Source organism: Eptatretus burgeri, chromosome 17 (genome assembly GCF_056783735.1).
Source record: "Eptatretus burgeri isolate ZD-2024b chromosome 17, Ebu_testis_v1, whole genome shotgun sequence".
NCBI classification, from domain to species: Eukaryota; Metazoa; Chordata; class Myxini; order Myxiniformes; family Myxinidae; genus Eptatretus; species Eptatretus burgeri.
In genome coordinates, this window is record NC_140977.1 from 7,711,259 (window position 1) to 7,724,078 (window position 12,820).

At 43.1% G+C, this 12,820-nt stretch overlaps 1 protein-coding gene across 25 annotated transcripts in view; it reads left to right on the forward strand.

Moving 5' to 3' along the window:
- The window catches only part of LOC147009201 (uncharacterized), a 315,005-nt gene that overhangs the window by 74,768 nt on the left and 227,417 nt on the right, over positions 1–12,820 (forward strand). The window contains exon 1 of one of the 25 annotated variants that reach the window (XM_085861586.1): positions 4,669–9,003. The exons of the other annotated variants lie outside the window; for them this stretch is intronic. Coding sequence (XP_085717712.1) covers positions 8,847–9,003 — 157 coding nt within the window. The 5' untranslated portion in view covers positions 4,669–8,846. Of the gene's footprint in view, positions 1–4,668; positions 9,004–12,820 lie in introns of those variants that run through there. 25 annotated transcript variants of the gene reach the window in all.

The window sequence follows — 12,820 nt, forward strand, 5'->3', positions numbered from 1 at the left end:
ATACAAACACTCGTGAGGTAAACAAACACTTTATACAAACACTCGTGAGGTAAACAAACACTTTATACAAACACTCGTGAGGTAAACAAACACTTTATACAAACACTTTATACAAACACTCGTGTGGTAAACAAACACTTCATACAAACACTTTATACAAACACTTGTGTGGTAAACAAACACTTTATACAAACACTTGTGAGGTAAACAAACACTTTATACAAACACTCGTGAGGGAAACAAACACTTTATACAAACACTCGTGAGGTAAACAAACACTTTATACAAACACTCGTGTGGTAAACAAACACTCTTGAGGTAAACAAACACTTTATACAAACACTCGTGAAGTAAACAAACACTTTATACAAACACTCGTGAGGTAAACAAACACTTTATACAAATACTCGTGTGGTAAACAAACACTTTATACAAACACTCGTGAGGGAAACAAACACTTTATACAAACACTCGTGTGGTAAACAAACACTTTTTACAAACACTCGTGAGGTAAACAAACACTTTATACAAACACTCGTGTGGTAAACAAACACTTTATACAAACACTCGTGAGGTAAACAAATACTTTATACAAACACTTGTGAGGTAAACAAACACTTTATACAAACACTCGTGAGGTAAACAAACACTTTATACAAACACTTTATACAAACACTCGTGAGGTAAACAAACACTTTATACAAACACTTGTGTGGTAAACAAACGCTTTATACAAACACTCGTGAGGTAAACAAACACTTTATACAAACACTCATGAGGTAAACAAACACTTTATACAAACATTCGTGAGGTAAACAAACACTTTATACAAACACTTGTGTGGTAAACAAACGCTTTATACAAACACTCGTGAGGTAAACAAACACTTTATACAAACACTCGTGAGGTAAACAAACACTATACAAACACTCGTGTGGTAAACAAACACTTTATACAAATACTCGTGTGGTAAACAAACACTTTATACAAACACTCGTGAGGTAAACAAACACTTTATACAAACACTCGTGAGGTAAACAAACACTTTATACAAACACTTTATACAAACACTCGTGTGGTAAACAAACACTTTATACAAACACTCGTGAGGTAAACAAACACTTTATACAAACATCCGTGAGGTAAACAAACACTTTATACAAACACTCGTGAGGTAAACAAACACTTTATACAAACACTCGTGAGGTAAACAAACACTTTATACAAACACTCGTGAGGTAAACAAACACTTTATACAAATACTCGTGTGGTAAACAAACACTTTATACAAACACTCGTGAGGTAAACAAACACTTTATACAAACACTCGTGAGGTAAACAAACACTTTATACAAACACTTGTGTGGTAAACAAACGCTTTATACAAACACTCGTGAGGTAAACAAACACTTTATACAAACACTCGTGTGGTAAACAAACACTTTATACAAACACTCGTGAGGTAAACAAACGCTTTATACAAACACTCGTGAGGTAAACAAACACTTTATACTAACACTCGTGAGGTAAACAAACACTTTATATAAACACTCGTGAGGTAAACAAACACTTTATACAAACACTCGTGAGGTAAACAAACACTTTATACAAACACTTGTGTGGTAAACAAACGCTTTATACAAACACTCGTGTGGTAAACAAACACTTTATACAAACACTCGTGAGGTAAACAAACACTTTATACAAACACTCGTGAGGTAAACAAACACTTTATACAAACACTTTATACAAACACTTGTGTGGTAAACAAGCACTTTATACAAACATCGGTGTGGTAAACAAACACTTTATACAAACACTCGTGTGGTAAACAAACACTTTATACAAACACTCGTGTGGTAAACAAACACTTTATACAAACACTCGTGAGGTAAACAAACACTTTATACAAACACTCGTGAGGTAAACAAACACTTTATACAAACATCCGTGAGGTAAACAAACACTTTATACAAACATCCGTGAGGTAAACAAACACTTTATACAAACACTCGTGAGGTAAACAAACACTTTATACAAACACTCGTGAGGTAAACAAACACTTTATACAAACACTCGTGAGGTAAACAAACACTTTATACAAACACTCGTGTGGTAAACAAACACTTTATACAAACACTCGTGTGGTAAACAAACACTTTATACAAACACTCGTGAGGTAAACAAACACTTTATACAAACACTCGTGAGGTAAACAAACACTTTATACAAACATCCGTGAGGTAAACAAACACTTTATACAAACATCCGTGAGGTAAACAAACACTTTATACAAACACTCGTGAGGTAAACAAACACTTTATACAAACACTCGTGAGGTAAACAAACACTTTATACAAACACTCGTGTGGTAAACAAACACTTTATACAAACACTCGTGTGGTAAACAAACACTTTATACAAACACTTTATACAAACACTCGTGTGGTAAACAAACCCTTTATACAAACACTCGTGAGGTAAACAAACACTTTATACAAACACTCGTGAAGTAAACAAACACTTTATACAAACACTCGTGTGGTAAACAAACACTTTATACAAACACTCGTGTGGTAAACAAACACTTTATACAAACACTCGTGTGGTAAACAAACACTTTATACAAACACTTTATACAAACACTCGTGTGGTAAACAAACACTTTATACAAACACTCGTGTGGTAAACAAACACTTTATACAAACACTCGTGTGGTAAACAAACACTTTATACAAACACTCGTGAGGTAAACAAACACTTTATACAAACACTCGTGTGGTAAACAAACACTTTATACAAACACTCGTGTGGTAAACAAACACTTTATACAAACACTTTATACAAACACTCGTGTGGTAAACAAACACTTCATACAAACACTCGTGTGGTAAACAAACACTTTATACAAACACTCGTGTGGTAAGCAAACACTTTATACAAACACTCGTGAGGTAAACAAACACTTTATACAAACACTCGTGAGGTAAACAAACACTTTATACAAACATCCGTGAGGTAAACAAACACTTTATACAAACATCCGTGAGGTAAACAAACACTTTATACAAACACTCGTGTGGTAAACAAACACTTTATACAAACACTTTATACAAACACTCGTGTGGTAAAGAAACCCTTTATACAAACACTCGTGTGGTAAACAAACACTTTATACAAACACTCGTGAGGTAAACAAACACTTTATACAAACACTCGTGTGGTAAACAAACACTTTATACAAACACTCGTGTGGTAAACAAACACTTTATACAAACACTCGTGTGGTAAACAAACGCTTTATACAAACACTTTATACAAACACTCGTGAGGTAAACAAACACTTTATACAAACACTTTATACAAACACTCGTGAGGTAAACAAACACTTTATACAAACACTTTATACAAACACTCGTGAGGTAAACAAACACTTTATACAAACACTTTATACAAACACTCGTGTGGTAAACAAACACTTTATACAAACACTCGTGTGGTAAACAAACACTTTATACAAACACTCGTGTGGTAAACAAACACTTTATACAAACACTCGTGTGGTAAACAAACACTTTATACAAACACTCGTGTGGTAAACAAACGCTTTATACAAACACTCGTGTGGTAAACAAACACTTTATACAAACACTCGTGTGGTAAACAAACGCTTTATACAAACACTCGTGTGGTAAACAAACACTTTATACAAACACTCGTGTGGTAAACAAACGCTTTATACAAACACTCGTGTGGTAAACAAACGCTTTATACAAACACTCGTGAGGTAAACAAACACTTTATACAAACACTCGTGTGGTAAACAAACACTTTATACAAACACTCGTGTGGTAAACAAACACTTTATACAAACACTCGTGAGGTAAACAAACACTTTATACAAACACTCGTGTGGTAAACAAACACTTTATACAAACACTCGTGAGGTAAACAAACACTTTATACAAACACTCGTGTGGTAAACAAACACTTTATACAAACACTCGTGTGGTAAACAAACACTTTATACAAACACTCGTGTGGTAAACAAACACTTTATACAAACACTCGTGAGGTAAACAAACACTTTATACAAACACTCGTGTGGTAAACAAACACTTTATACAAACACTCGTGAGGTAAACAAACACTTTATACAAACACTCGTGTGGTAAACAAACACTTTATACAAACACTTTATACAAACACTCGTGAGGTAAACAAACACTTTATACAAACACTCGTGTGGTAAACAAACACTTTATACAAACACTCGTGAGGTAAACAAACACTTTATACAAACACTCGTGAGGTAAACAAACACTTTATACAAACACTCGTGAGGTAAACAAACACTTTATACAAACACTTTATACAAACATCCGTGAGGTAAACAAACACTTTATACAAACATCTGTGAGGTAAACAAACACTTTATACAAACACTTTATACAAACATCCGTGAGGTAAACAAATACAGGGGAGGGCGAGAGAGAGATGGGGAGTCGGTGTGGGGAAGGAAAAAGGGAAGGGGGAGAGAGAGAGAGAGTGGGGGAAGCAGGGGGAGAGAGGAGGGAAAAGATGAGAGAGGGGGAGAGGGGAGTAAAGAAGATAGGAGGGGGTAGGTAGGATTTGTGGGGGTGGGTGGGTGAGGAAGAAGTTTCCTTCTCTATCCATCCTGTCCACCCCATTCCATCCTACCCCGTTGTTTGTCTAAGTCTCCCTCTATTTTGTCCTTCAACTCCACTATTGGTGTTAGTGTTGTTGGTGTCCTTCAACTCCAACTCCACAACTCCACCCCCACACCCTCTTAATACTGTTCATTTTGTCCTGTTGTGTCATCATCTGTTTGGTGTTCCAGCTTTTCCATGACACCACTCTGCTGATGCTTTCATTGAGGTTTCCAGGGGGTCATACCTTGCAATTATTATTATTGAAAAGTTATTGTTATTGAAAAGAGTTATTATTGAAAAGTTATTGAAAATTGAATTCTGCACCGGTTATTGAAAAGAGCGTTATAAATTAACCATTACATGTACCACATCCATGCATGCTATTGTTTGAGTAAGTCGTGTAACTACCTGCTCTTTCTGTAAATATATCTGATCATTTGACCCCTTCATATAATCAAATTGAAGACTAAATCCTGCATTGGCATCATCAGGAGGACCCCCATTAAGCAAAGAGTAAAGATGGAGTCATTAGGAGGAACCTTCATGGGATTCGGGTTTCAGCCGCTACTCCACAACCCTTAAAACCCATCCAGGTGCCGCCAAGTGGGCCTTACAGAAAACTTTCCGCAAGAATTCACTTCTCCCTCGACAGATAGATAAAGAAAGAGAATAAAAAGAAAAAGCAAGAATTAGAATGAACAAAGAGAAATGTGAAAAATTAGAAAGAAGTGTGAAAAGAGCAAAGATGTCGGGAAGAACCCGGACAGATAGATTTCATTGGGAGGGAGGAAATCATAAATGCCAACATTGAGTAAAGGAACAGAAGGGAAGAGGATAGGAGTGGAGGTATCTCTTCATTGTGTATGCATAGGTAGGGAGTAAATTGAGGTGGAGGAGGGAATGTAAGACAGCAGGAGAAGGAAAGGAGGTGAGTGGAGTTTGGGAGAGAAGGCGAGGAACATTGGGAGGATACAAGAGTATTGGGATAGAATAGAAGGAACAGAGAAAGGAGAGAAGCAAAAGAAACATTTTGCTGTGTTGGTGTACAAAATAAATATATGACTCCAAAAGTGAAGGACAACAGGGTAGCAGAATATCTGAGTGGAGACAGAAGGGACGGGATATTAAGGGAATGAAGGAAGGGACTTGTGTGAGATTATATCGTTGAGGGTGGTGAGAGTCAGGGGGTCCCCCCCCCCATGTAAATGCCCCTCAAAATAATTTATTGGATTCTGACGTCATTGGCATATAGATTGGAAAAATTGGAGTTGTACAAGTCAAAAAAACACTTTGACAAAAAAAATGAAAAAACATGGAGGGATGGAATCCCCCCCTCCCCAAAATACCCTAATAAGGTAGGAAGGAATGACGCTACAATACAACGCCACAACCCTTTTATGGATTGCCCTCACGACATATTTTGCTATTTTTCTTCTTCTCAATCCCACAACAAATAAAATACAAAATTACCATCAAGCCACGTTACAAATGTACAATTGTCTCTTATATAAACATTTTCATACAATTGTTACAATTGCCATCGATGACAGAAATGTCAAAAGATGGCTTGATGGTAATTTTGATGGATGGCAGTGTTGATTTGCGGTGTCATTCCTCCCTTTTTGTTCCTTCTTTCCTTATTTGTTTGTTTTCCCCCATAAACGTCATGAAACAGGCTCTAAACCAACATCTACCAACGTGTACGAACGGCAGTGGACAGCACGACTTCCCTTCTTGTATAGCGATAACAATGGCTTCCTTCGACACCGGGGGTCGGACTCCTTCATCGAGAGATTCCTGGAAGGATGAGGTCCAGTATTCCTGCGAAGATAACTGCAAGCTTCTTGAGGATGTGGGGCCATCAAGACCGATCGATTTACTGTTGTTCAGGCAAAGGAGTTTCTTCCTAACCGAATCTATGATATACCACCGACTTCTACTAGCTACAAGAATAAATAGAGCTTGGGTGGCTGTAGCTATATCTGCAATATTCATTCGGCGATTGGTCACGGCGCTGACCAATCAAGTGTGTCCATTTTTACCTTCACTTGTCGATTGGTCGCAGCACTGAGGTGATTAAAATACTCATGATTACGGTGTGGTATCTTTATGCCATGCTTTCCTCACCTCATGTGTCCTCACCTCACAGCTGTGATTACAGTATTGGTGATTACAGTGTTGGTGATTACAGTGCAGTGTCTTTATCACACGCTTTTCTCACCACGTGATTCATCCTGCTGATTACGATATTGTTCACGGTGCTATATTTTACAATTTTTTCCGTTTCATTCACTCCCCGGACACTAGAAGCAGCCATCCATGTTCAGTGGGCCGACACGGGGACTTCTTCCGGGAGGAGTCCCCGCTAGTCAGACGTAAAGGTGATATTTTTGATCATTGTTCCGTCAAAAACTGTGTTCTGCTGTGGTTTGATGGTGCAGAGGATCCTTCCTCCTTTTTTATATTCCCCATATTATTTCTCCTCTTGGCTTTGCCGTGGACATACTGCCAAAATCCCTTTAGGTTCGACTTTATATCTTGGAGAACTTTCTCCTCAAACTCTTCACTTGGTTGTGTTCCGCAGGTTGTTTCTCTCTCCAGGTGTACTGTTTGAAGTGAACATGATGACCATGCATCCACATATTCTTCTGCTTCTCCTCTCACTCCTCTGCCTCCCCCACGTCCTCCTCTTTATTGACGGTGTCTTTCACACATCCTCCAGACAGCATTCTCTGAGATGCACCACCACCATCGAGCAGGGCACGAAACCCTCACTTTTTCAAATTTTGCTGATGACTTCACCCTCTGCCGTACCATCTGTCATCCCTCGGATCGGCAAGCAGCAGCCTCTTCACTCTGCAGATGTGGATAAAATCACAAACTGGTCCAACACGTGGAACTTGTCTTTCAACCATGACAAATCCCACACTCTCACTATGTCTCTCAGAAAGGACCGTCTGGAACACCCCCCATCGCATCTACTTTCTCAACAATCCTCTTGAAGAAGTCCTTTCATTCAAGCTTCTGGGTCTGACTATCTGTCATGACCTTTCCTGGGAAAGCCACATTTCCAAGCTGGCCTCCAAAGCCAGTCGCTGACTGGGCATCCTCCGTCGTGCAAAGTCCTTCCTCGGTCCACTTGAGCTCCTGACCACATACAAAGCTTTCATCTGCAGCCTGATGGAGTACTGCTCTCCGCTCTGGGCTGGTGCTCCTGCCTCTCACCCTTATCGGTTTCATGCTGTGGAAATCAGGGCATTTGGGATCATTGGTATCTCCCGTGATGAGGCTGAGTTTTTGGGTCTCTCACCCTCTCACCACAGGCAGGTTGGTGGTCTTTCTGTCTTCTACCGTTTCCTCGCCCGCTTCACGGCACTCAAGGTCCACCAAAAATTCCCTTCTGGTTAAACTACCAAAATCACGAATCGCTGCTCACCTTCACTCTTTCATTCCTCTTTTCTCCCCACCTTTGGAACAAACTCCCACACTCTCTTCAATCTCACTACTCCCCTCCAGGCCTTCAAAACAGCTGTTCACCACCACCTCTTATCTTCCCCCATCCAAAATCATGATCTTTTCTACCCCCGTTAATCCACCCCAAACCCACCTCCTTCAAATTCCCTGCTTTCCTTCCTGAAAGTCACTGCACACCAGTGTCCATCTTGTTTACCCTGTGCACCCCACCCCATCCCTCTCCCTTCTACAGATCTATTAATGTCTCTGTTCCTCACTGTTTTGTGCTTCCCTCTCCCGCCCCTGTTGTTGTTGTTGTTGTTGGCTCCTGCGCCCTTTGTTATACGTTCTGTGCGTTCGGTCTTATATGAGCCTCGACATTATATACGAATTTTTATTATTATTATTTCCCACCTGGGACTAAACTCGTCCGCTCGGACTCGATGGCGGACACCCTGCCCGTCTATTAATGAATACCACTGAGATGTTGGTTCGACTGGGAAATGTGCCCCGATTGTTGTTTTGATTTGACGGAATTCACGTTTCCCTCCCCAAGTTCCCATTTAATTTGTGACGAATCTGTGATTGGGGAATCGCGAATACGAGGAGTTTCTCAGGAAGTGAGGAGATCGTGCGGGTCTTTCATCCCGAACCACCGTGTGGTTCACGTGGACACCGGGTTTTACTTGTACTCTACTCTAATGTACCGTCCGGTTCACCATGAACCGAGATCTCTCCGGTGAAGATCACAGAGCGAAGCCCTCGGGATCCACGAACATCTCCGATGGAGGAAACGAGGCGTCTCACAGACCGCGGGTCCAGGGATCAAACCGCCGGTCCAGGGTCGGTCCACCCGAGGACGAACACTCCATTCCTGGTACGTGCCGAGTTCCTGAGTAACTGTATTGGATATTTTGTAAATAAATACATTTTTAGGGTTTAAACCTCGAAGTTCGTTTACTGAAACGGTTTTTATTCACTATTTCACACTAAAACCGATTACCACAGTTTTCCCCCTTCCCCCTTGCCCCCCTACCCCTCCACATACCTGACGATAGTTACATGATGACAGAATTGTTTATTACTGTCAGTAGCCTCGTGAACAATATAATTAATGAATGACTAAAATATAAGTCCAATCGGTTGAAAATAGACTCTTTTAGAAATACGCCCCGTGTTGACCTTTTGGTCAATGTTGACCTCAAAAACATTTGGCTGGTTGAATTCAGTGACCTGGTCTGCAAATCCTCTTCAAATTTCAAATAAATCGGATGTAAATTGAGGATTTTAGAAATCTCACCAAAGTTGACCTTTGGCCTATGTTGACCTTTTGACCTCGCACAATAGGCTTTCCTTATGACAAACTCCACCATGTGGTGAAGTTTTGTGAAGATCAATTTAAAAATATGACCTGTAGGTGACAAACAGACAGAATAACAAAATCGACTCACAAATATACTTGAAAAATCTTTGATTTTGCGAGTAATGATACTGTTGCGGATTCGCGCCCGCCGGCGTGCGAACGGCCACGTAACTCGAATCGCGGCACGTCGCCCACCGGACGGACAATCCAGTCGTGACCCTCTCGGACTAACGCCGGGAACCAGTCACGGGTGGACCTTTCGGTCTCACCGCGATCGTGCCAATCAGCCCCCGCGTGGGATAGGGTTGCTCGCCAAATTCGACCTACCTAAGTACCCACACGGAGGGTAGACCGGGCGATCGCACCTCGCCGCAGGTCGACTTCGGACACGGGCCACTTTAAGCGACCCGTTCCGTACTATCGGGATAACCGAGTGGTGTTATTCGTCGGCCTCGACGGTTCGATTAATTATTGGGCGTTTTAGCCCACGACCAACCCTTTACGTGAAGCAAGATGGAGATTCAATGAAAGAAAAGACGAAGCGAAGCGGGAAAACAGTTCAACATAACTCACATTTATTTCGCGATGAACGGGAAGCACACATATACAATTACACCAAAAGCACATGTAAAAGGAGAAGAAACACAATATTACACAAAAAGCAAATATAAAAGAGAAACACAATGCAGAGCTATCCGACTACCGAGCACACGGCAACACTTATACAATTTTACTTCACAGACGGCGCCGACAACACATATACCCAAAGCAAAAGAAAAAGAACCACCCTCCAGGATGAGGGGGGTAGGCGGGCCTGGGGCCGAGACTGTGTCGGGCCTACCCGTCTGATGATGGGACGCAAAGTGGCGGTGGCGCCTCAACTCCGCGGGCCTCGCGGACAGTGTCTGGTAGGGGGTGGGAAAGGGGCCCCCTTGTCGCACTATCTCAGCGCGGGGGGGAAACAGGAGGGGGTTGTTGATGCTCGGGGGGGAGGAGGATATCACCCTGTCTCGGGTCCCGCGACGAGCGTCTCCACCTCGACCTCGGTCGCGCCGCCGGCCTCTCCCTCCGCAGTCCCCGACTCCGACGCGAGCACCCCCTCGATCGCCTTCGCCGCCGCCACCTCTCCACAGCTCCGTCCTCTTCTTCCCAGCTCCACCGACAACTCCCAACCGCGAACTCGAACTCTTGACTTCTCCCCTCCGAACTGCCAACTGTTTGGCGAGCGCGGCCGTTTATATCTCCCGTGGCCTCGCTCCCCCACCTTTGACCCTTTACCTCCGACCCTTCACCTCTAACTGGCTCCCCATTGGACCGAGGAAAAGTGGGCGTGAATGCTTTTTGATCCATGAATTTGCATATAGCGACCGCACTCCAACGCCCTGGAGGCGGGGCCAAATCGCCCCACGCTCTCCGATAGGACGGAACAGAAGTGGGCGTGAGTCGTTTTTGATCCGTTTTTCTCGGAAAGTCTGTGATGTTTCTGAACACGCTGCTCGGTGCGCGCCCTGCACGAGTCCAGCATCGGTGCCCACAAGTGGCGCAAGAATGGTGGTGATGCGATGGTGGCGAGTTGTGACGGTAAAGGTCGTGGCTGTTGTTGTGAAGCGGCGTTGTGGTTGGTGGTTGTTGTGCGATGGCTGTTGAGACGTGGTTGGTGGTGGTAGTAATGGCGGCTGGTCCAAAATAAAGATAGTAAAAGAAAAACGGCTATCCTGAAGAGTCGCAGCCCGACTGAATGACATTTATTCCCTCGAAACAACGGGTTTGGGCCTAACTACACATATACTTACAGAGATATCTCACCTAAGGGACCTGAATGGTGGTTTGTGAATTTCGTCAACCACAACAATACGTACGATGTATAAATTGAGAAAAGAATGAAGAACTGAGTGATATTTGTGGATTCGTTTGTTCGCCCCTCGTGTTTCAATTTGACGAGAAGGAGGAGGAGAAGGAGAAGGAGGAGGAGCAAGAAGGTAGAGAGAATGAATCTCAAATCCTCTTCTACTTCCATCCATCCATCCATCCATCCATCGGGATCATACTCTGTGCAGAGTGTTGGTTCTGCCGAAGCAGTCTCCTTGGCTATTGGGCACAATCCTGGATGGGTCACCACTCCAACACAGTATACCAGCATGCTGACACTCATTTTGCCGACCTCAGAAGGATGCCAGGTCGAGTTAACCCCAACTGGAATTAATTCAACACTGAGCAGGATTTGAACTCAGGAACCTAGGATCCAAAGCTCACCACCCCAACCATTAAGCCAACACCAGGCATACTTCCACTCCCAACATATTGTAAGCTTTTGGTTTGATTGCCAGGAGGGCCTGGCTCGAGCAGGTAAGTGGTCCCCCACAGGGTATGGACTGTGGTTTCTCGGAGGGCTCGTTCACTCACTTTTGGATAGACAGGCTTCTTTTTGGTGTTTTTATTTTGTGTACATTATCGAGGCTCATATGAGAGCAAACACAATGCACAGCAATAGGGGCATGAGACAAGAGGGACGGGAGAGGGAAGGACAAAACAGTGGGGAACAGAGACATGGGGATACTGTAGAAGGGAGAGGGATGGGGCGAGGAACACGGGGTATACAAGATGGACATTGCAGGGACTTTCAGGAAGTAAAGCAGGGAATTTTAAGGAGGCGGGTTTGGGGTGGATTAATGGTGGGAGAAAAAATCGAGGTTTTGGATGGGGGAAGATAAGAGTTGGTGGTGAACGGCTGTTTTGTAGGCCTGGAGGGAAGAATGGGAATGAATAGAGTGAGGGAGTTTATTCCAAAAGCGAGAAAAAAGAGGAATGAAAGAGTGAAGATGAGCAGCGATTCATGATTTTGGTAGTTTTACCAGAAAGGGGTTGTTGGGGACCTTGAGCACCCTGCGGAAATATGGTGGGGACAAATCGCAGACAGAACAGGGGTGGCGAGACCGGAGAGGAGATAGTGGAAGACAGAAGGACCACCGACCTCCCTGCGGTGAGAGAGTGAGAGGCCCAAAGACTCAGCCTCATCACGTGAGATGCCAATGATCCTAAATGCCTTGGTTTCCACAGCGTGAAACCGAGAAAGGTGTGAGGCAGGAGCACCAGCCCATAGGGGAGAGCATTACTCCATCAGGCTGCGGACGAAAGTTTTGTATGTGGTCAGGAGCTCAGGTGGGCCGAGGAAGGACTTTGCATGACGGAGGATTCCCACTCAGTGATTGGCTTTGGAGCCCAAGTTGGACATGTGGCTTTCCCAGGAAATAGTGTTGCGGGGCCGGGCGTCGGCCGTGAGCATGACCAGATGGAGCAGTAGAGTCGGCTCGACCGATCGCCCGGAATTTAG